Source organism: Scophthalmus maximus, chromosome 11 (assembly GCF_022379125.1).
Source record: "Scophthalmus maximus strain ysfricsl-2021 chromosome 11, ASM2237912v1, whole genome shotgun sequence".
NCBI lineage: Eukaryota > Metazoa > Chordata > Actinopteri > Pleuronectiformes > Scophthalmidae > Scophthalmus > Scophthalmus maximus.
Window position 1 is genome coordinate 19630099 of NC_061525.1, and position 21059 is coordinate 19651157.

Below are 21059 nucleotides of genomic sequence, written 5' to 3' on the forward strand. Positions count from 1 at the left end.
CTATCAAACACTATTTAGAAGTTGTTGTTTTTTTAAAAAGAGTTTGAATGCTAACGTTCACTAGCGGTTGTCTAATTGCAGCTGATGAGCTTTGAAATAGGTTTACATGGAAACAAGGTCTTCCAGAAGTGAACCACCCATCGTCTTTTCAGTTGTCGATCTGCCCACGGGAGCAGGGGAAATACGACTCGCAACCTGAATCACAGCAGTGCGACATCATTCTCTTGACGACAGAATTTTCCCGCCCTGCGTTCGATGTCAGGAGGAAAATATCGTTAGTCTGAGTGTGGTTTATGGAGCTTGGACAATCCCACCGTGGGAAGCTGGAGGCATTAAGCCTGAACCCTCTGGCCGACACTTGGCCTCCTCTCGCCCCAAGTCTCGTAGCCGTTGTCCCTCATCCGAAACCGCTTCACAACATGAAATCTAACCTCCCTCCTTCAATTCCTCCGAACCTGTGGCCGCGACCTGTGGTTTTTGGACGGGCAAGAATGTGGGGCCGATTCCACAAGGTTAACGTTGAAGCATGACCGCAGCCTCTCCCCCCTCTTCCATCTTCCGTCTTCCGTCTTCCCTTCGACTCGCCGTCGACCGCAGTGGTGCTGAACTACTGTCGCGAGCTGTCAGTCTTCCGTTTGTCCCCATCATCTCTCCAACCGACTCTCGCATGCCGGGTTTTTCGTCAGCCACCGTGATGCTATTGATGTCGGACAGCTCGGGTGTGTTTGGAAGACCAAGACGCGGGATTACGTAGCCAGACTGCGTCAAGTGGACGCCGTTTCCGCGGCCAGACGAACAGGCCGAGAGCACACACTGTGCACACACTGGAGCGATGGCGCAGCGACAAACACTCGCTTGTGTGTTCACCTTGATCTGTCATTACCCTTCTGCTCACACACACACACACACACACACACACACACACACACACACACACACACACACACACACACACACACACACACACACACACACACACACACACACACACACACACACACACACACACACACACACACACACACACACACACACACACACACACACACACACCGAGAGGGACACCGGTGTATACACCGAAAGCCAGGGGCGGCGTGACAACATGAAAGATTGAACGAGTTGCGGCAGGAGGAAACTGCTGCTCCACCTCGGTCTGGCGGGATGACATCAGAGGCGTGGGATGTCAGGGCCTCGGTGGGAGCGAGCAGGACAAAAGGAGGAGGAATCGGGTCGGTCGGCCAGGGGAGGGTTAGTACCCATCATTACCGACTCTGTCGTCGGGGAACAACATTGGAAACGACCTGGGAGAAGGTTTGGATGTGACCGGGGTATGTTTGGGAATGAAATCGACGTTGAGACCGAGATGCCTCAACGTTGTTCAAGTCAAACAATATAATTCAGTTTTTCTCTGTGCATTAAGGCTTCTGGTGCTCCAAGTGTTCATTATAAGCTACTCACATTCATACATCTTTCAACTTCCTAAAGATCTGGCAACCTTCCTCGATTTATAGCTCAACAAACCTCCTGCCCCAGAAAAATTACATTTCTAATCTGTCTACACTACGGCATCAATTGCGAAAACCTTTTTATCCACGAGCAAATGGCTCTTTACTGCCAGGACAAATACAACATCCATACGCGGCAAATGTAATTTACCCGACTCACTCTTGTTATTGCATTTTTCCAGTCAATAGTCTCCTGATTCTGATGATCCTGAAAGAGGAAAAGGCAGGCCGAGTACGCTGAGGCACTTTTGAAAATTAGTTGCACAATTGATATCTTGTCAGCGTTGTATTATGTCCCTAATGATGATGACACACGACTTGTCCAGTGGTGGGGGAATAGGCACTCAAGGTCTTTGCATTTATACAAATGTATTGACTATGTGCTTGGCCCCTGCAGCACTGTTGACAAAATGGATAGCTGATGGCAGCAGAAGGGCCCGACTGGGGTTTGGGGAGTTCTGTGGAGCTAATACGCCATCTAGTGGCAACGAGAGAGAAAAAAACAAGGTCTTTCCTCTGCACTGTTGTCATTTGGAAAAACGACGAGTACATTTCTTTCAACTGTAACTTCATTTGTATTTCCATTGCAACTTGGAAAAAATAAGTACTTACAGCCACTGTTGAGTTATTTTACAACCTAAAATGTCAGAGGTCATACCTCTCCTTAAAATCAATCAAGCTGCACCAAATGACACAAAATTCTAGATGACTGTCCCAAACCTGTCTAATATTTTTTAATCAAGATCCATGAGTTAGTCCCTAGGAAATCTGTGAACATGTCCCATCTCGTGAATATAAAAGTAAGGCTGAGAAATCCCCAACATATATGCCTTATTTTCACCCAAATCCCCAATTTTTTTAACGCAATGGGGAAGAATCCTTCAAAAAAAAAATCCTGTATCCCTTCCAGAATTGAATCACCTGTTACCGTGCATGAGATCTGTCTTTGATTCAGGATTTAATGGGTTCTTCTTTCTCGGCCCATGTCCCATCTTTCCACCGAGATTTTTAGGAATCCGTTCAGCAGTTTTTTGCATTATCCTGTTGACAAAAACAACAAACAAACAAACAAACAAACAGATATGGGTGAAAACAAAACCTCCTTGCTGGAGATGAAAATACTACATTAAATGAAAACATGAGTATTTATCGAACTCTGAATGTGCTTCACCGTTTAATTTCAGAATGAACCTTGGATTACAGTTAGATTTAATTTCGTTCAAGCAAAAACACCATGTGGAATGTGAGCCGCCAAAATATTATGAATACATTTGTTCTGAAATTAGTTGGAAAGAAAAAAACATTTGTCAATTGACAGTTTCAAAGTACCGCAGTCAATTTTAATAAAAGAAAAAAAAAGATTCACAGCAATAAGTGAAAGAGACAGTTATTGTAATGAACATTAAAAATCTAAGAAATGCTAAACCGACGAATTAATAAAATAACAAATCGTCAGTCATATTAAGTCATTTGGCCCAAATAAGCCAAAAAGTGTTTTCGTTGAAAAGATTATTATACTCAAAATATTTCCCTAGAATTCCTAATCCAGCATGATATTTGCAGCTTAGACATTCCCTTTCTTTCCTTGCAGGCGTTTGGGAATACTTTTACAATTCCATGATATTATGGAATGTGGGAATGTGGGAATAAAGTGGCGAAGTGACGTACAACTAGGGCTGTGCGATGTGGCGATAAATAATGAGTGACATTAGAAATTAGTCTATTATTTCGTATTCTGCCATATCGTTTATATGGCACAAATGCAGGGCAGGAGGTTTTCATGAATTCAAGGAAAATAAACATGGGGGAGAGTGAAGGTGACACAGAACAGGATGGGGACTTTGAAAAAGCGAGGGGCTCGTACCTAAAAGAAAGTTGCTCCAAAAATGTCTGTTGCAAGGACGTGGTATTGGGTATGAAAATTCAGATGTGGACCAGAAAAGTGCACTTTGAAAATGATGCAGCGGAACAGTCCACACAAAAGACTCGTAACAGCACTTACCTCTTTTTTACCACCGACGCAATTACCGTGTAAAACAGAAAGTCTACGGATGAGAGATGACAGAAATCACAAAGATGGAAGGGGAAAAAGGTTGATGTTGTAACCTCAACATCTGAAAAGACCTGGCCCCATGACATGAATAACGAGTACTGACCTGTGTTGTTATCTGGGAAAGAAATGAGATGGGTGTGAGACTTTGGTCACATCACGCAGCCCTACGTACAACTCCCCTTGAATTGTTCATCTCTAAAGTTTTGCTCGAGAAAACGTACGATATTCAAAAGAGAATTTCGAAGAAGTCTGTAGAAAGGTTAGAAAGTGGAGACCTCTGAGCAGGATATGATGCGCAGTACTGTGTGTTTCATCTTGTGCTCATGAATGTTTAAGGACTACATTTGGAAAATATGTGGAATTTTAAGACACTGTGAGCAGCATAAAAGTGCACCATTTTCAAAAGTGGAAAACAAAAAAAAAGTAGAGTACAAAGTACATCCATCTGCAAACTCTGCACACTTCCCCGTTCGCACTCGTCTCCGTCTGTCAACCGGGGCGTCTGTAGCAGGCCCCTTGGTAGGAAGTTGCGTTGACGACACTGAACATGTCTCTCCTGACAAAAGACAGGAAGTTCTTCAGAGGGCAGAGGGGCAGGCTGGCGTGGTGGTCGTGTGAGCGACAGAAGGTGGTATGAAACGTTACGTCTTCGCCGTTGTACAGCACCCTAATGAACAGCTCCCCGTCTTTCGCTTTGCCTGCTCTCTTCTTCAGCTGCCCTGGAGCTGGTGGGGGACTCTTCCACAGCTCAAACACCACTCTCGCCGCAAAGCGTGGGAACCTGGCCTCCTCCAGTCCCAGGGCACTGAGCAGCGGGGCCATGGTGACGTCGTGAGCCGAGGAGACGGTGAAGACCTCCTCGCCCCCTGCTCGAGGCTGACGGCCAGCCTCGCTGCCCTTGGCAACGCGCTCCATCTTGGCAGCGGTCCGATTGAGGTAGGGATACATTGCCAGGACGGCGTATTTATGGTACAGCCCCACTCTTCTCCGATCCACCTCGTCGTCTAGCTGCTGCCGGCGAATCACAGCAAACTGGGCCATTGTCAGACATCCGCCGGCGCCGCCATCCCCCATGGGAACGCACGGGAAAGACAGGCCGTGGCATAGGTGGCACAGCAGGGAGTCTATGGGATTTGCGGCTCTGAGCTGGCGGGTGGGCAGACCCAAGGTCCGCGCCATGTCGGCGTAATTCCTCTCCAGCTTGGTGTCGGCCACCCGCAGCCGATACTGCCTCCTCTGCTCCTCCTCCAGGTACCTGTTTCTGGCGGGGCAGTCGCAGGCCGAGCCGCAAAACAGCGTGCTCCACTGGTGGCGCGCGGTCAGCTTCGACCAATCAAAGTCCGGGAGGAAGCCGTAGAGGAAGGCCAGCCCCGACTGGAGGGTCCGGCTCTTCCCGGTGGTCTCCACCCACAGCTGGCGCGGGGACCAATCGGAGGGGAGGAGATTGTGGCGCTTGTAGGCTTGTTGGAGGAGCTGCCCATTGCGTAGGTGCTGAACCACACCTGGAAAAGGAAAGAGACAAGATGAAAGATGTTTTGTTTTATTGATATATATATCCAAGATATTATAATAATTATTCGTATTTACACCTGATTTATTCTTGTTAAGAAACAAGACATATTGGTCTACGAGTCGACCTCCCTTCGCCTACCTGTCTGTGTGAGCTCGCCCATCTCACAGGCACTGTGGTTGGGCAGACGGGGAACAGAGCCCAGCGTCGACTCCCAGTGGCCTCGGCCTCCGTGGCCCATGTGGCCGATGAAGGAGTTCAGCAGGGGATGTGAAGGTCTCCTGAGGGAGGAGAGGGCCGACCAAAAGGTAAGAAACAGACATGATACTTTCATGACATTGTTTTTACTTTTATACTCATGGCAGCTTATGTCAGCTGTTTGTCGGAATAACATATTTTCAAAGATGGCGTCACCTAAACAATAGTTACAGTATCACAGAGATAATATGTGAGCAAACTGACAATGTTCTTTTTTAAAAATTGATGGTAAATACACACAACAGGATCTCTACATGTTAAGTCCGTGACTCCCGACACCGACCACCAGGTGTCTCTCTAACACAGCAGAGCTACAACACGTGCTCAATATGTGTGGGTGGGAATATGGGAGATGGAGATATAAAAAGATGACTGAATTGGTTGCTTTGGGACACACACACCCATACAAGAGCACACACAAATGTATATACACACACGTGCTAGTGACCAGGGTTGAGGGCGGTAAGAGGAGCAGTCAGTGATCTCATAGATTAGAGATGATTGAAGATTACAGTTTAATATAACAAATCTGCAAGAGCAGCAGCTCAGCCCGCTCAGATTAAGAGGAGCACCCACGCACGCCCACACACACACACACACACACACGCAAACACTGTTTCCATAGGGATAGTGGAATGGTTCAGGAACACAGCACACATAATCTAGCATCTGTTAAGGACGACGTCTGTGTTTTGTTTTTTTACTACATCCTCTCTTTTTTTGCCAAAAGCCTCACGCTGATTTCAGATCTCTTGTGGAAATACAAACCCTGATTTTCTATTTTTAAGGACATTCTTTCCTTTTGTAGTCAAACTGCATCACCATCTATCATCTCTCCACATTAGCACACTAAAAGACTCGTGAAGTGAAATATTGTGGCTGCTCAGTTCAGCTCTGTCGTCAACAGATCAGTTCGCCGAGGGGAGTTTGGAGCAATCTGGATTACTGGCGTCACTGGGAGACTGGACGTCACTAATGTGGACAAAGAGGCAGCCGGTCTGTCTATTCAGCCGATTGTCGCTAACCAAAGATTACAGATCCCAATTACATTAAGCGGGGATTATTATCACTGGATAGGACGGACAGGGAGAGAGATTAGTGAGGAAGGGATGAGGGGGAAAAAAGGAGTCTGGCTTAATTAGGGAAATGAATGAACTGAAAAACGGAAATGAGATGATGTGAACTGGGGGACGAAGGAGAAGAAGAAGAGGAAAGAGAAGAGGAGATGTGCCCTGCTGAAGAGAGAGCTCAGTTAACCGCAGACAGAGACAGTGGGTTGGCAAGCTGATGCCCACACACACACACACACACACACACACACACACACACACACACACACACACACACACACACACACACACACACACACACACACACACACACACACACACACACACACACACACACACACACACACACACACACACACACACACACACACACACACACACACACGGCTAAATGCTCCCAGGGAATATGCTGGATGAGATCCCTGTAATTACGCCCTGGTCTAAATAAAAAGAGAAGTACCGACATTATTACCAGGACACCAAAATATGAATCAGACTTGTAATGTTCCATCTGCCTGTGTGTGTGTGTGTGTGTGTGTGTGTGTGCGTGTGTGTGTGTGTGTTTGAGTAACTGCATTAAAGAAAAGAAGAAGGAAAAAACATGCTATTCAAAAGAAAATAGACTGTTCATCCCAAACAGAAAGAGAAATGTGTGGAGGAGGGATTGTGGACATGACATCATACAAATGGAAAATTACCAATGTTGACGTAAAAGTTCTGGGGCCGGGTTTTGTTATGAGACGCACTGATATGACAGTAAATGTCATGTTAGGTGTTTTGAGCTGAAGAGCACTGTGTACATGAACAGCTCAATTCTAATTCTTCCTTTTGTTGTTGAACCCCCCCCCCCCCCCCCCCCAAACTTATATAAATTCCTGTTGGTTAATGAATGAAAGATGTGGAATTTTTATCAGCTTGTTTGTTTGTCAGCAGGAAGACACAATTACTACAAAAGAGATTTCCATAAAACTTGGTGGAAGGATGGGAAATGGGCCAACAAAGACACCCTCCCACAACCACCCAGCCACCCACACACACACGCACTCACACACACGTTAAAGTCAACAGTGAAAGCTTCCAAACCTCCATCATATAAGAGGCTTTTGTAGCAGGATGACCTACTTTCAGCTCGAGTTCAAAGAACAAAAGTATTGAAAATATTTAATAATCAAATGTACATGACAGATCAACTGCATCATATCAATCTGAAATACACGTGTGTGTACGTGTGTGTGTGTGTACGTGTGTGTAAGTGTGTGTGTGTGTGTGTGTGTGTGTGCAGATTACAGATGTGCAGAGCTGATGTGGCTGCAGTGTAAGTTTAGTCTCAACTCTCAAAAAAAAAAAAAAAAAAAGAGGAGAGAGGTCACAGGGAATTTACTGACAACATGGTCCAAATAAATCATCCAGGAAGGATGTGGGTTCACACGTCAAAACCATCTGATCAAACTAACATTTTCTGTATTTAAAAGTTGTCGGACGCCAGCCACATACATTTAACTTAATGTATTCATAGAGAAACTGTAAAAAGTGCTGATTTCAGACTTCTGAAGCTGGTGAGCCTTCAGCTCTCTGAATGAGCAGCAGAGTCAACGAGAGAAGAGAGGGGAAAAGACAGCTATAGATGAACATGAGCATTATGAACTAAAGGAGACAACAATATTCATTTGAGCATGTGTGTATTTTGTTCTGCTCAGTGAGGACGTCGCTCAAATCGTCAACTCTCAACAGACTACATGCACGAGTGAATGTGAGAGTGAGTGAATCCATCTGCACCAGAGCGCAGCAGAACAGACGTGTCAAAACAAATGCACCAGTTATCGCCGACACATGAAATAACTCTGCAGAACCGAGGGACTGTCAAAATCTGTCCGCTGCGATAATTGTGGGTTTAAATCCTTTAGAGATGCTGATATTTCAAAAGTAAATGAAAAGCATTGGAGGGGTGATGCAGAACCCTGCACATGGGTTGTATATAGGCCACAATATATACTTTTCTTCCTTCTTTTTTTCTTTAAATCACTGCTTAAAACATATCTATTATCTATTCGGGTTTGTTTTGCGTGCCTCGCAAGTATTTGCATTTACTTTGATTGTAATCTCATCGTGTGAACGCACCATTAGAAAGTACTGTGTGCGTGAATAAACATTTTTTTGTTATATTGTACACCAACACACAAAGAATTATACAATAATATAGTCACAAAAGAAGACAACTTTGTCTTTTAACACAGCTAACTTTCTTACTGCTTCTGACTCATTGGCAGATTTTGCGGGAGAATATCAAAAGCTGTTGCAGCTTATAAGTGGAGCCTCTTCATCATGTCTCCTCATTCGGCTTTAGGAGGAGGTCGCTCCGACTCCCAGACTCTTAAAGCTTAAATCCCAGCAGCAAATTTCATGCCTTGTACTCTGACCTGGTGTAATTAACATTGTGGGCATAATACTTTAATCTTCGCACTCAAGAAAAAAAATAAAAGTGTCGAGTATAGGCTTTTTGCTAAGCCGCCAATCTGCTTTCTTCATGGTATTACTTAATATACTTGTTACTATAAATGAGTAAACATACTTAAATGAAGCACAGTGTAGATTCAAAATGCGATGTTACACTTTCATTCTGAGCTGTGTGTGTGTGTGTGTGTGTGTGTGTGTGTGTGTGTGTGTGTGTGTGTGTGTGTGTGTGTGTGTACCTGCTGCTGGACAGGGTGCAGTCGATGGCCGGTCGTTTGGTCTTGGGGATGGAGTAGAGTGGGTAACGGTCTCCATGGCGAATCATCACCTGGACAGAGAGCAACGTGTAGTCGGCAGGACTGTGACCTGTCAGGGGGAGGAGACTTTCGTCAGCATCCACATGTACACGCCGATAAACATGAATATATATTTTAGTTTTTTAATTTGGCAATGATTGCCAAGATGTCGTTTTGACAAAGAAATGTAATGGAGGCTGTAGAACTTGAACGAAGAAAATAAACATGTTATTTTACGTAACATTCAAAGATAAATGCACATCTTCTATGCATCGTTTACTCTGCAAAATAAACGTTTTCATACCGACAAATCGAGCAGACACAGTTGAGTTTTATCAGCAGTGGCTTCTACAACTCGTCTTATTTTGTAAGACTTTTCAGTGAAGGGAGAAAAAAGCCACAAGGCTCCACGCTGCCGTGCCGTAGAGAGACGAAACTGCAGCTTTAATGGATGATGCAATCTAGTCTCCCGAGCACTGACATACTCAACTAAACTCTAACGTTATTACCGTTATTAAGTATTGATGCATCATCCATCAAATCAATTGTTTCTAGCCGAGCGAGAGCTGCTCTGGATTTGTTTTTATTGCTCTGCTAATAAAAAAATAATTAACTTTGTGAGTTCATCAGGTTTTGTTGGTCTTAGATCAGTTCCGATTTTTTAATCTTTCAAACACAGATCATGTGTGAAACCACTCATCTCACTAAAGTCTATCTGTCTCTAGATTGGGTGGATTTGATGTGTCGGTGCAGGTCTCACCCTCCCAGGCTTGTTCGGTGTGGTTGGGACTGTTGCAGTAGCCATAGGCCTCAGATATTGGGTTGGGCTCGTGGGCGTGATGCACCGGGATCACTCGCTTTCTGCTCTTCCCCAGAGGAGCCCCGACGCCTCCGTCGATGGCCTGGAAGGGTCGCTCCTCGACTATGGGGGTGGTGGGGATCAGGTTCACTGCAAAAAAAAAAGATTGAGACTAAAGTCCGCTGCATGCGTCTCGAACCAGACACCCACAATCCTCTGCAATCATGGCTTGAGATCACTGCTGTCCCTTACAGCCAAACAGAAAGTGATTTTTGCAACTGAAACTGAAAATTACCCAAAACCTGTTGAATGTTGCGAGAGACCTAAAATAAAGTAAACCAGTGCAACCGTAATTCATCTACATGTCAACAGCTCTATACCCCGAAACTCCTCACCGCTACCAGTGTGTTGCCTGGACACCGGTGACCTGTGACCCCAGAGAGAAATGGTCCAACAGGGGCAGAGGCATTGTGGGAACTGGAAGACCCATTCACAAATATCCTGAGGAAAGAGAAGTTGAACCCATGTGCCCCTTTGGAAGAACACGTTCCCAAATCCAAGCAGTTTTTTCCAACATGCACTGAAATAGGGACATTGCGGACACTGAACTTTTCCTGCAGCCCCCAGTAAAAAATTCCGGGTAAGGTAAGAATGAGCTCATGTGGGAATATAGAAGGAAAATCTCTGGAGCGAGTGTAAACAAAAACTTTCCGCAGCGGAATTATCGCCATGTCCTGCCTCCTGCTGCTCTACCCCGACGACACAGAACTGTTCCTGTTGGTGTGAACACGTTAGACTGGGAAGATAATCTGCTGCTTTCGTCACATGTGACGGACAAACTGTGGAAAATGCCTGAACCCACTTTCGCAGACATTTTCTAGAGTTCATGTCTGAACAGACAGACCGAGGTTAAAAACAATACTCTGCCCCAGGCTATGTCGGCATGCAGGGTAATCGAGACCATATCAAAAGAAAAATGTGAATATGTGCTTTCCATATGTTTTGCATGGATTGGCATTAGGCTAAAACTTTGATCCCATGCTGCGACCTCTGACGGATTTAAGGGAATTAAAATAAAATATAGTTATAATTAAAAAAAGCAAGAATGCTGGTCCACAGCCTAGCGCCACCCATTTTGCCAAGTTTCATCCAAATTGGATCGAAACCGCCGGTGAAAGACAAGACCGTTTCCATTATTTATAAAACCAACCGACTCAAGGCTTTGTGAATGTTTATAGAAAAAACTTGCACAAAATGGAAACATATCTACAAGTTTTACTCTGTTGCTACGTGACCAACTTCTGGTGAAGACTGAATTGGAAGACTCTACTGTCGACAGCCGGGACTTCAAAAATGTTCAAGGTAAAATGTAAAGCAGTGTGTCATCTCTCACCTCTCAACAGCTCATAACACTTAGAGCACAAGCTGTGAAAGCAGTTAGGCAAAGCTAATTATCTTGTTAGAGCAGATAACGGAGGACCAGACACAACACATGTAGAAGGATGGAAATATTCATATTTAAAGCTCAAATTGGGATCAACTGGGTAAAAAATTCCAAACAAATTTCATGTTATTTAACATAAAATATATTTCAAGTGTGAAGGTCCTCTCTGCCTCTAAACAAGCTATGACAGTTTTGATTTTCTCCCTGAGTGTAGATTTCTGTAAAAGCTCACCGCTGACGAGGGAGAAGAAAAGGTGCGCGGCGGCAGCGGAGACCATTTCGACGACGGCTCTGGAGCTTGAGGTTTTCACTCGCACGCACACACACTGGAGCTCATTCACCGTCCGCAACCTGTCCCCCTCTCTCTGCTCCGAGCCCGATGCACTGCCAGCCCCCAAAAAAACCTCCCACACCCTGAAACGAACCAAACCCCCGGAGGCACCGTCGCCTGCACAATGGAGCTTTTGTAAGAGGTCCGACCATCACCACCAAGTGCACACACACACCCGCACGCACACACGTACACACGCACACACGCACACACACGCACTGGCACACAGAGCATACTGTGGCGCGCACACGCTCACTGCACAAATGCATACGCCCACACTTAAGTGTGGCTGGAGTAATAGGAATTTTGAATATGTTTCCCACTTTCCATCGGCCTTAATGAGGTCTTGAAAACGCAGCGGGGGGGCCGTTTGAAAGCGCTTTCAACAAAAGGGAACAGCTCAATATGACATTTGAAATGTCATGAATCTCCTCAGCCTTAACGCTTTGACACTCCACACGTGTGCAGACAACCACGCACGCACGCACGCACACACACACACACACACCCCCCCTTATTCACAAACCCAGAGCTAAACTTGGAACATCCTGTGAAATCTCCCACCACCTCTGTGAACCCGACATTATCCACTCGACTTCCACCTGAAGGCAAAGAGGGAAAACATGCACACAAATGGATTTGCGCTGCAGTGATTGGGGGCCAAATGTGGTTCGGCCTCAAATGAACAAGGCGTGTCCCGGCTTACAGTGCCCCACTCAAGTTAAGAAACATTTCTTATCTCATCTGCCCGATATAGATTTTTGGGGGCATTAAGCAGTAAAAGAATTTCCAATACGGCTAGGTCAGACTAATACTCAAATGCGTATTAGTCTGGGACCGCTCGCTTCATTTTTTGATTTTCAAGAGGCAAAATGCCTCCGGCCGCAATTGGATGACAACAAATCATGTGACATCTGACGAGAGACGCGAAAATGTCAATTTAACAGGGCATAACAGAGGTTATACACAATATATATATATATATTGTATATATATATATCACAGAAATACCCGTGTTACTTCTGTCCAAAGCAGCTTTCGGACATGCACTGAAGTCCTGACATCTTCCTGAACTTTTACCGAAAGGCTGTATGTGAGAATGCAAATGTCCGCAAATGTTGCCATGGGTATTTTTCCGGAACTTTTCCTGCCGGCACCATCTTCAGAAAAATGTCCAAGTGTGCCCATGTGAGGATACAGGAGGAGGATCTCTGCAGGATTCACAGCGGGGCGTGCGGGCGCCCTACCCAGGTGCCACTCATCGCCGGAATGTTCCGGGAAATGTTCCTCCTGTTGCGAACGCGTCCGACTCGGACAGTCTCCTGCCACGCTCTCCTTATATGTGCCAACGGCAAACTCCGGAAAATGTCTGGACCCGATTCTTTTTTCCAAACGTTTTCCTGGAGTTCGTGTCTGAAACACAGCCTGGATTTTCCTTGAAACAAAACAGTCCTTGCTGAACGTAAAGGAGGGGAGAGAGAACACATCATGCGATGACTCCACAGTGATGAGAGCTGGGGAAACCAAAGAGCCGTGTGATAAATTATAACAAATATTGACACAGACTAAGTGCTGTATGTAGATGGACACGTGTGCTTGCAGCTGCTCATCATGTACACCCCCTCGTACATCCAGGCTTTTCACACAACTTTCACCCCACAATCAAAACCTTTCAGAACTGGACTTGGCAAAGCTCTGTGGCTTCGTGAACAATCCACACGGACACATATCTTATCTGAGCAGAGATTAAGATCCTCCTCAGCACATTTAATTAGGCACTAATGCTCCGTAATACGACGACGAGCTGGAGATGAACCGATAAGCGTCTGATTATCCTCAGTGCTGATCAGAATCTGGTCAAAGGGAGCGTCTGGTCATAAAGAATTATGATCTGATATTAGCTCTTAAGCATAATTTGATTATTACCCTTTACTATTACACCCTGCACACTGGGGCCGGTATCTGCAGGGGCCGGTTCCACCAACTGGTCTTTACTGAGACTGGTCTGAACTGCTAAGACTATAAATGACTATATCGCGAATACCGCAACCACAAATAGTCACGTAAAATGTTGTAAAGGCACCAACATAAGACTTGCTGTGAAGTTTGAAATTGTCCCAATAGAAACCATTAATGAATATCATTCAGATTGAAGAATGTTTTAAAACAGACATAGGTTTCAGGGACTACTGGAATCATCATACTGGTGTGATTGGATGCATCAAAGGGTTAAATTGTACATTTATGAAGTGCTTTAGATGAGATTATATAGAAAAAAATATATATTGCGATATTATTTATAGGTCATATCGTCCAGCCCTACAACAAAGATGTGCTTTTCTTACAAGCAAAGGTGGGTGAGACAGGAGACTAGAGTTCAGTGGAGACAACATGGGATATATGAAATGATTTGAGAGCGAGCGACAGAACAAAAACCGAAGCTGACCATAGATTAAACATGAGGAGAGAAATCCCTCATGCTTTCAACCAGTGCTTCTGCTTGATAATGGCTCAAATCCTTCTCTTTGTGTGATGAATAAATGATGACGGCAGCTTCACTCCAACAGTACGACTGATCCAAAAAATAAAATTAAAATAAAGTGAAAGTGAATTTTTGATTAAGAAATCACCTGATAAACTACACTACAACTCTCCTCTCGTCAGGTGATCAGACTCTGTCACTTTCACCTTTACCTTATCAGTCCGGTGTGGCGCTACCACGGATACACACATTTTAACCAAATTGGTTTTCATTTTCATATGAGGGGATATTGGCAAACAAACGCAGACACATCAGGCTCATTACAGCCGGTCGCATCAGCTAACCGATTTATCACTTGAGCTCTAAACTGGAGAGAATCAAATCTAAGACTAATAAGTATATGGAGGTCACAGCAACTTGTGCCTCTTGGCGTCTCACAAAAGGAGAAGATTACAGGGAGGACGATGAGGGTGAGTTTGATAGCGAGGCATTAATGACAACTAAATACAACAACCTCCTCTTATACACATTTGATGGAACAATATCTCTGGCTAAGATGCCGTCCTAAAATACCAGCGCTGAATTCCACTATTGTCCTGTGTGTGTGATTTAAGTGAGCCTAATCCTATATTGCTTGCAAAATCACATCCAGTGCAAAGGACGCCGTCTCCTTTTACCGAGCGGTGGTTTCCTTACAATCACTGTGGATGACGGGGGGAAACGCCGTCTAGACAAAACCTACAGGAGGAGCCAAACAATGACTCGATGGGGGAAAAGACGATGCTGCACACCTTGGCATGAACACAGCATGTGTGGGAGAGTTTGCAAATGACTCTCGGAGGCCCAGTGTTGGTGCTGGATATTAATAGGAAGTCTATAGGGGATTCTTCTTTGTTTTGGAATGAATGGGTTCTCTTGAATGGGGAAAATCAATGAGAGGAAATGCATGTATGAACACAAACACATGCAAAGGGGAAGAAGTGTTCACGCGCGATTGTTTCCCGTATCGCAACCAGATCGATCACCGGGCCGACGCTCCGGAGGGAGAAGTGAAATGTGAGGCGGTTGAGTTGAGCACATGGAACAAGTGGGGAACTCACAGAACTGAAGGCTCAGACTGATGACGGCCAGCGCCGCCCCGCCCACCACCACCAAGAGGAGGAAGCGGTTGCGAGCCAGCATCTTGTCATGTGATTGGTCCGCCCCCCCTGTCGCGTCAGCCATCCAGACCACGGCCCATCTCAGCTGCCTGGGAAACAAACCGGTGGTGAGCACCTGGGATAGAATGTGCTTGTTTTCACTGCATTTTAGACCATTGAACATTTATTATCCAAGTTGTTTTGTTGGACAAGTAAAGACTTTTGACTTTTGACAGTCTGCGCCATTTCCCACCATGAACCCACGAGTCATGCAAATCCACGAACAGTCCGTGCAAGGCCAGAGGGTTGGAGACTAAGCAGAAACATGGGGAGGGAGGGACGATGAAGTGAAACTGCAGTAAATGTAGCCCTGCACAATGAACCCTACCATTAGGCCATCTAAAAACAGTCGCGGCCCCGGCCTGCGTCTAACCAAGGCACAGTAACAGGACGCTTCAGGCAGAACTACTGTTCCCCTACACACATGCCCCTCCTGACCTGTAGCCTCGGAGCCGCTCACACCGAACTCCAGTCAAAACACTGGGAGTTTACGTTCGTGTTGACTTATATGAGGTTTAAATCAATTATATATTTCATGAATACATGGACTACTAGTTGATTCATATAAATATGTTTATATATTTATTAAAACAAACATATATTCATATATAGATCCCGGTAGATTTGTGGGCTCCAATGCTGAGACTGATGTCAGGAAGTAAAACATTTACTTTTTTAATATATATTTTTCAAGAATTTGGCAATGAGTCCTAGGATGTCGTTATCAAACCCATATGACGTAATTGAGGCTTCATTTTTTTTTTTACAGTTTAACCATAAACTTTTACTTAATCACTATGAATGAAAAGAAAACACCAATACAACCGAATATATTGAGCTTGAATATGTCAACTGTAAATCATACGATTCACATTTTCTCTCTGCAAGAATTATTATGGATATAAAAAAAAAAGTTTTCATATCAGCACATATCGGCAAAAATAAATGCCAATACTGACATGTGTTTATTATAGGCTCGTATCGGCCGATATATCGGTCGTCCTCTAACATATAAAAATCCATATACAATCATGAACATATATATGAAACATCACATGTAATGCACACCTGCTGCCGTGTGTCATAGGACTGTTCGTCGTATTCATCTTTAATAAGCTACATCACATGTGTGCTAACAGCTGCTAGCAGCTACTCACGTCCATGACTCCTGCCCGACCGGTGAACACCCCCGCCGGCTGCTCGGTGGACAAAGAGCCGTGTCACACTTCTCCTCACTTTATTCTTCTGTACTTGTCGTCCTCCTCCTCCTCCTCCTCCTCTTCTTCCTCCTCCTCCTCCTCCTCCTCCTCGGTGAGCACGAGTCCGGACAAGTCACTGTGTTTCACGACCGACCCGCCGGGGGGTTGAACCGCCACATCGGCAGCGGCGCTCGGTGCAGAAGATCGTTGATCGGTGATCGGTGCTCACGACGGGTGACTGAGCAACTGCAGACCTGTGTGAACGTGTCGTCTTTACCCGCGGGAACCGAGTGTCTCCAGGGTCACACACTTGAACGCGGCGCCCCGGTGTCTCCGGTACGACGGACCGACTGAGCGCGGTAGTGGCGGAGAGCCCGGTGTTGAGCGACACACGGTACAACAGCGAGACTTCCTGTTCTCGCTTTCAAAATAAAAGTGCATCAAATGTGACGTCGGAACGTGGGAATCTCTACACTGAATATATCGATGGACATGGCCACCACCAGAGCCGTCGAATGAGAGAGGGCGTTAAATAGCAAATCTATGAATGAGCGTCGCGACAACGAATGTTCAAAATGCTAGCACGTCACGTGACTCACGCAGACGCGCAAGCTAGTTCCCGGAAGTTCTTGGCGCGCAATTCGGATCCATGATTCCGAGCGACAGAACTGCGATTTTTGGGCAATTAGTTGTCAATAGATGTATCGATTTACGGTATAGCCGACCGACATGCCTGTGTAATTACTCTATGTAGTTATTCAATACGTTTTTTTATAAAGTGTCTTTTAGTTACACCTGACAATCTAGTGTCAGGTGCTCAATCTAGTTGAGCCCAGAAATAAGCTTTTACCTTGAAGGCTTCCGGTCTAGTGTTTTTACTTTGGCTTTCTCTTTGTAACTTGACGGTTGTGGAGAAGCGGCTCCAGCTGGCTGGTCCGCTCTGCCGAAATCCAAACCTCACTGCGCCATCTACTGGACTAAAGACAGCGGTGCACATGTTGCCTTCAAGGCCCCCTGCCTGGAACTGTGTGGTGCATTCAAATGCTTCTGAATGTACAGTAAATGCAAACATGTAATCATCCCCGACAAAATGAGTTTAAAAACTATAAACCTGAAATTATTTTTTCTTTCTTTTTGGTGATTTGTAAAGGATTCAGTTGAAGCCTGCCTGAAACTCACCTGTTGGTGCATGTGTATTTTCTATTTTAGCAACAGCTTTGCTGTTAACACAGCCCTACTACAAATATGTCAAATATTCTTCAATTTACTCATGTATTCTGTATTCTTCTCAGAAAGACTGAGACATGACTTAAATGCAGAGAGAAAACAAAGGTAATTTTGTCGCTTGGCTACCAAGACACAACAGCGTGACTCGATGCATTGAGTTGTTGTCAGACATGAACTCTGGAAAATGTCCTCAAAATTTGGTCCGGACATTATCCGTACAGATTGTGCGAGTCAGGCACGTTCGCGACAACAGAAACATTTTCCAGAACATTCAGGAGAAGGGTTTTCCGAGGTATTCTACAAGGAGGTCGCTATAGGAAAAGTCTGGGAAAAAATTGTCCGGAGCAACATTTGCGTTCTCACATGCAGCCCCCTCTGGAAAAGTTCAGGAAGATGTCTGGGACCTCAGTGAATGTCTGAAAGAAACTCTGTCTAAGTGGACACATAAATCCATTCTTCATTTTGACCTTTTTGTTTTGACACAAGCTATGTTCTCCTTTATTCTCCATCTTGTAGGAAACCTTTATTTCCTGCGCCAAGAAGGTTGTGTTTTCTCCCCGGTCCCTTGTTAATACGGGTATTTGTCTGAACAGTATTTCTTTAATTCCAAAACCATTTTGTTGTCCCTATTTCATTTTTTTTTTTTTAACATCTCTTCACGTGCTCTGTGGATAAATTGACCACAACTAACAAGCATAACTTGTGGCATCTGAAATGACCAGTAGTCTGTCATTACTTACAATTGAATCAGGCCTCACGGAGGAAGCTCCTGGGATCATGAGTGGATCATTGTTCCGCGGCCTTCCTCGCTCCTCAGCTGCAGTAATGTCCGAAGGTGCGGCAGTCCCATGAGCCGAGCCGCTGAACGTGCAACCACTTAACGTGACCTTTCCGCTTCCCACTCCGCTCTGCACCAATGGTCCAAAAGTCATGGGACGGGGATGACGGGGAGAATGTGGGTGATTTGGGATTGGCATGTCTGTGTGTGTGTGTGTGTGTGTGTGTGTGTAAGTTAGTGCAGCCTAATGCTAACGCTCTGTTGATATAATCTTTGGAGAATTCAAATTACGCTTGGCAGCCAGACTCGTGCGTGTGTGTGTGTGCGTGTGTGTGTGTGAATATCATGAGACACTGATTTGTGTCACATCCAATCGTCTGCTCTGCTGTGAGTGCATGTCAGGAAGTTGCATTGACTCGATCTCAAATAATGATGAATCGATGTCACAAGATGTTTACTTTCACTTCCGGCACGCAAAACTATGCAGCCACGGGACAGTATTGATGAAGACAACAATCTTTAGGTTTACTTGTTTCCCTTTATGAACGCTCAACATCGCAGTGAGGTTAATGAGGTTCTTTAACCTTTCAACACCCACTCCCTACAGATTTTGGTTCATGACTTAATACCGGCTGCTGAACATAATGCTTGCTAAACGTCAGCGCGCTTGCATTGTCACTGTGAGTGTGTTAGCATTTAGATAAAACCACAGCGGCGCTATAGACTGGCTACTGTATGCTTTCCCATTAACCTTTTTAAATGAGTCAGATTTACTGATACACAAATTAAATGTCCACTATTCATTTAACATTTAATTGGACTGGTTGTCCATCAAAGTTGTACGAGCCTCCTGCGAACAGAAAAGTGGGTGGTCCAAGGGTTTGACGTGTGTATTTCGTAAACTCGAACAGTGACTATGGACCAGCCGTGGTGTAAAGTAACAACATTTCAAATGCTACACTTACGATACATGAAACATGTGCAACAAGGTCAAGGACTGTGACTTTATACTAGTCCACTGCAGTCAGAACAGACACTAGAATGGCCCTCGGGAGAGCTCATACCTCCGCCAAGGCCCAACAGGCCAGGAATCCTTGCGAGCCAGCATCTCGTCATGCGGCACCCAAATTGCTCACACACTCATAGATATCCTTCGCCTGAATTATTTTTCATGAAGCGCCATGAATTATCCCCTGGGAGCTTGGTGGGAAAAAAAACAACAAAAAAATGCCTGCTCTATCTTATAATGCTACATTTTTTTTAAATGATTTTTGTTAAATCCTGGATCCGCGCCAAAATTGAATTGAGTTCTTTCTTGGCCCATGTCCCATTGTTTCATCATTTTTGGATTACACACCGACAGGAAAATCAAGTTTGAACTGGTTCAAACACAAATGCAGATTGAAGCAATAGGACTAATTCAGAGAAAACAGCTGTGATGAACAGAATCTGAGCACAGCGGTGACCAGTGGGATGAAGTCATGAATATATATCTACCTCCACCAAGCAGGTTGCCGTGTGTTTGTCTGTCTGTCAGAGGGATTACTCAGAAACGACATAACTAATTCCCTAGGAGTTTTACGGACGGGTGGGGTCATGACCCGAGGAAGTGCCCGTTACATTTTGGACCAGATCCAGTTAAACAGGCAGATCCAGGAATTCTTTAGTCCTTCTTCGACACGACGAGATAGGGCGTCGGCCTAGTCGGAGGTGCGGGCCTCTCTGAGCGGCCTTCAAGTCCTTTTGTAGCGGCAAGATTGTTCCCATCGTAGCCTGCCGTACCTTTTATCAACATGTTCTTAATTGTCGGGGCCCTGAAATCGTAAAAAAAGCTTGTCTATCAGAATCAGAGACTGCATCTTGTACCACTGAAGTTCAACGTGAGGAGAGAATGAAAAATTGTGCCGAGCGGGCGCTGGCGTGAAGCCAGGGCAGGCGTGAGGGAAGCATTGGTGCCCAGCTCCATTGTCAACTGTGTAACGTACATAAAACCCAGTGCCCTGAAGAAAATGGTTAATGTTTAACTTGCATTTCCCCTAATGGATTTCACTTGCTGGTGTGCAGCAAGCAGCTTCAAAGCACACATTTCCAAGATTACAGAATGCTGCGTTGGGACTTTAACATGCGGCCTACTTGGAGGTCTACCCGCACAAACACACGACCAGTCGGGAACAGGGTTTTTTTCTTCTATAAACAAAGTTAAAAGTTCATTAGCCCAGACGGTCAAACAATGGTTGATCATTGATCTCGTGTTGACCTGCGGCATGTTCAAGAAAATGGCGTCAAAAGAGCAACGCTGCCTTGTTTCCAGTGTCCCTTTGGCCCCGTCCCTGGATCCGCCAATGCCCAAATAGATTTCCTTTAAAGGGACAGCACTATATATTCATATCAGATCTGCAGAGCCCTACGCACCACCGGTGAATCAAGAATTACATTTTTCAAAGAGAAGATGGAGTT

The 21059-nt window shown here is 45.1% G+C and overlaps 1 protein-coding gene across 2 annotated transcripts; it reads right to left on the reverse strand.

The window, feature by feature from the left end:
* Positions 1–2666: 2666 nt before the first annotated feature.
* On the reverse strand, positions 2667–17264 carry pxylp1 (2-phosphoxylose phosphatase 1). Of its 2 annotated transcripts, XM_035623452.2 has the most exons (6): positions 16556–17264; positions 15300–15448; positions 9904–10092; positions 9087–9213; positions 5210–5349; positions 2667–5060 (listed from the first exon to the last, which is right to left on the reverse strand). In XM_035623452.2, exons 2-6 carry the CDS (start codon positions 15421–15423, stop codon positions 4048–4050), a joined length of 1593 nt encoding a protein of 530 aa, XP_035479345.1. In that variant the 5' UTR covers positions 15424–15448; positions 16556–17264; the 3' UTR covers positions 2667–4047. The 2 variants fall into 2 exon arrangements, with proteins under 2 accessions (XP_035479345.1, XP_035479346.2); XM_035623453.2 differs by lacking the exons at positions 15300–15448; positions 16556–17264 and adding an exon at positions 11619–12155.
* Positions 17265–21059: the final 3795 nt, after the last annotated feature.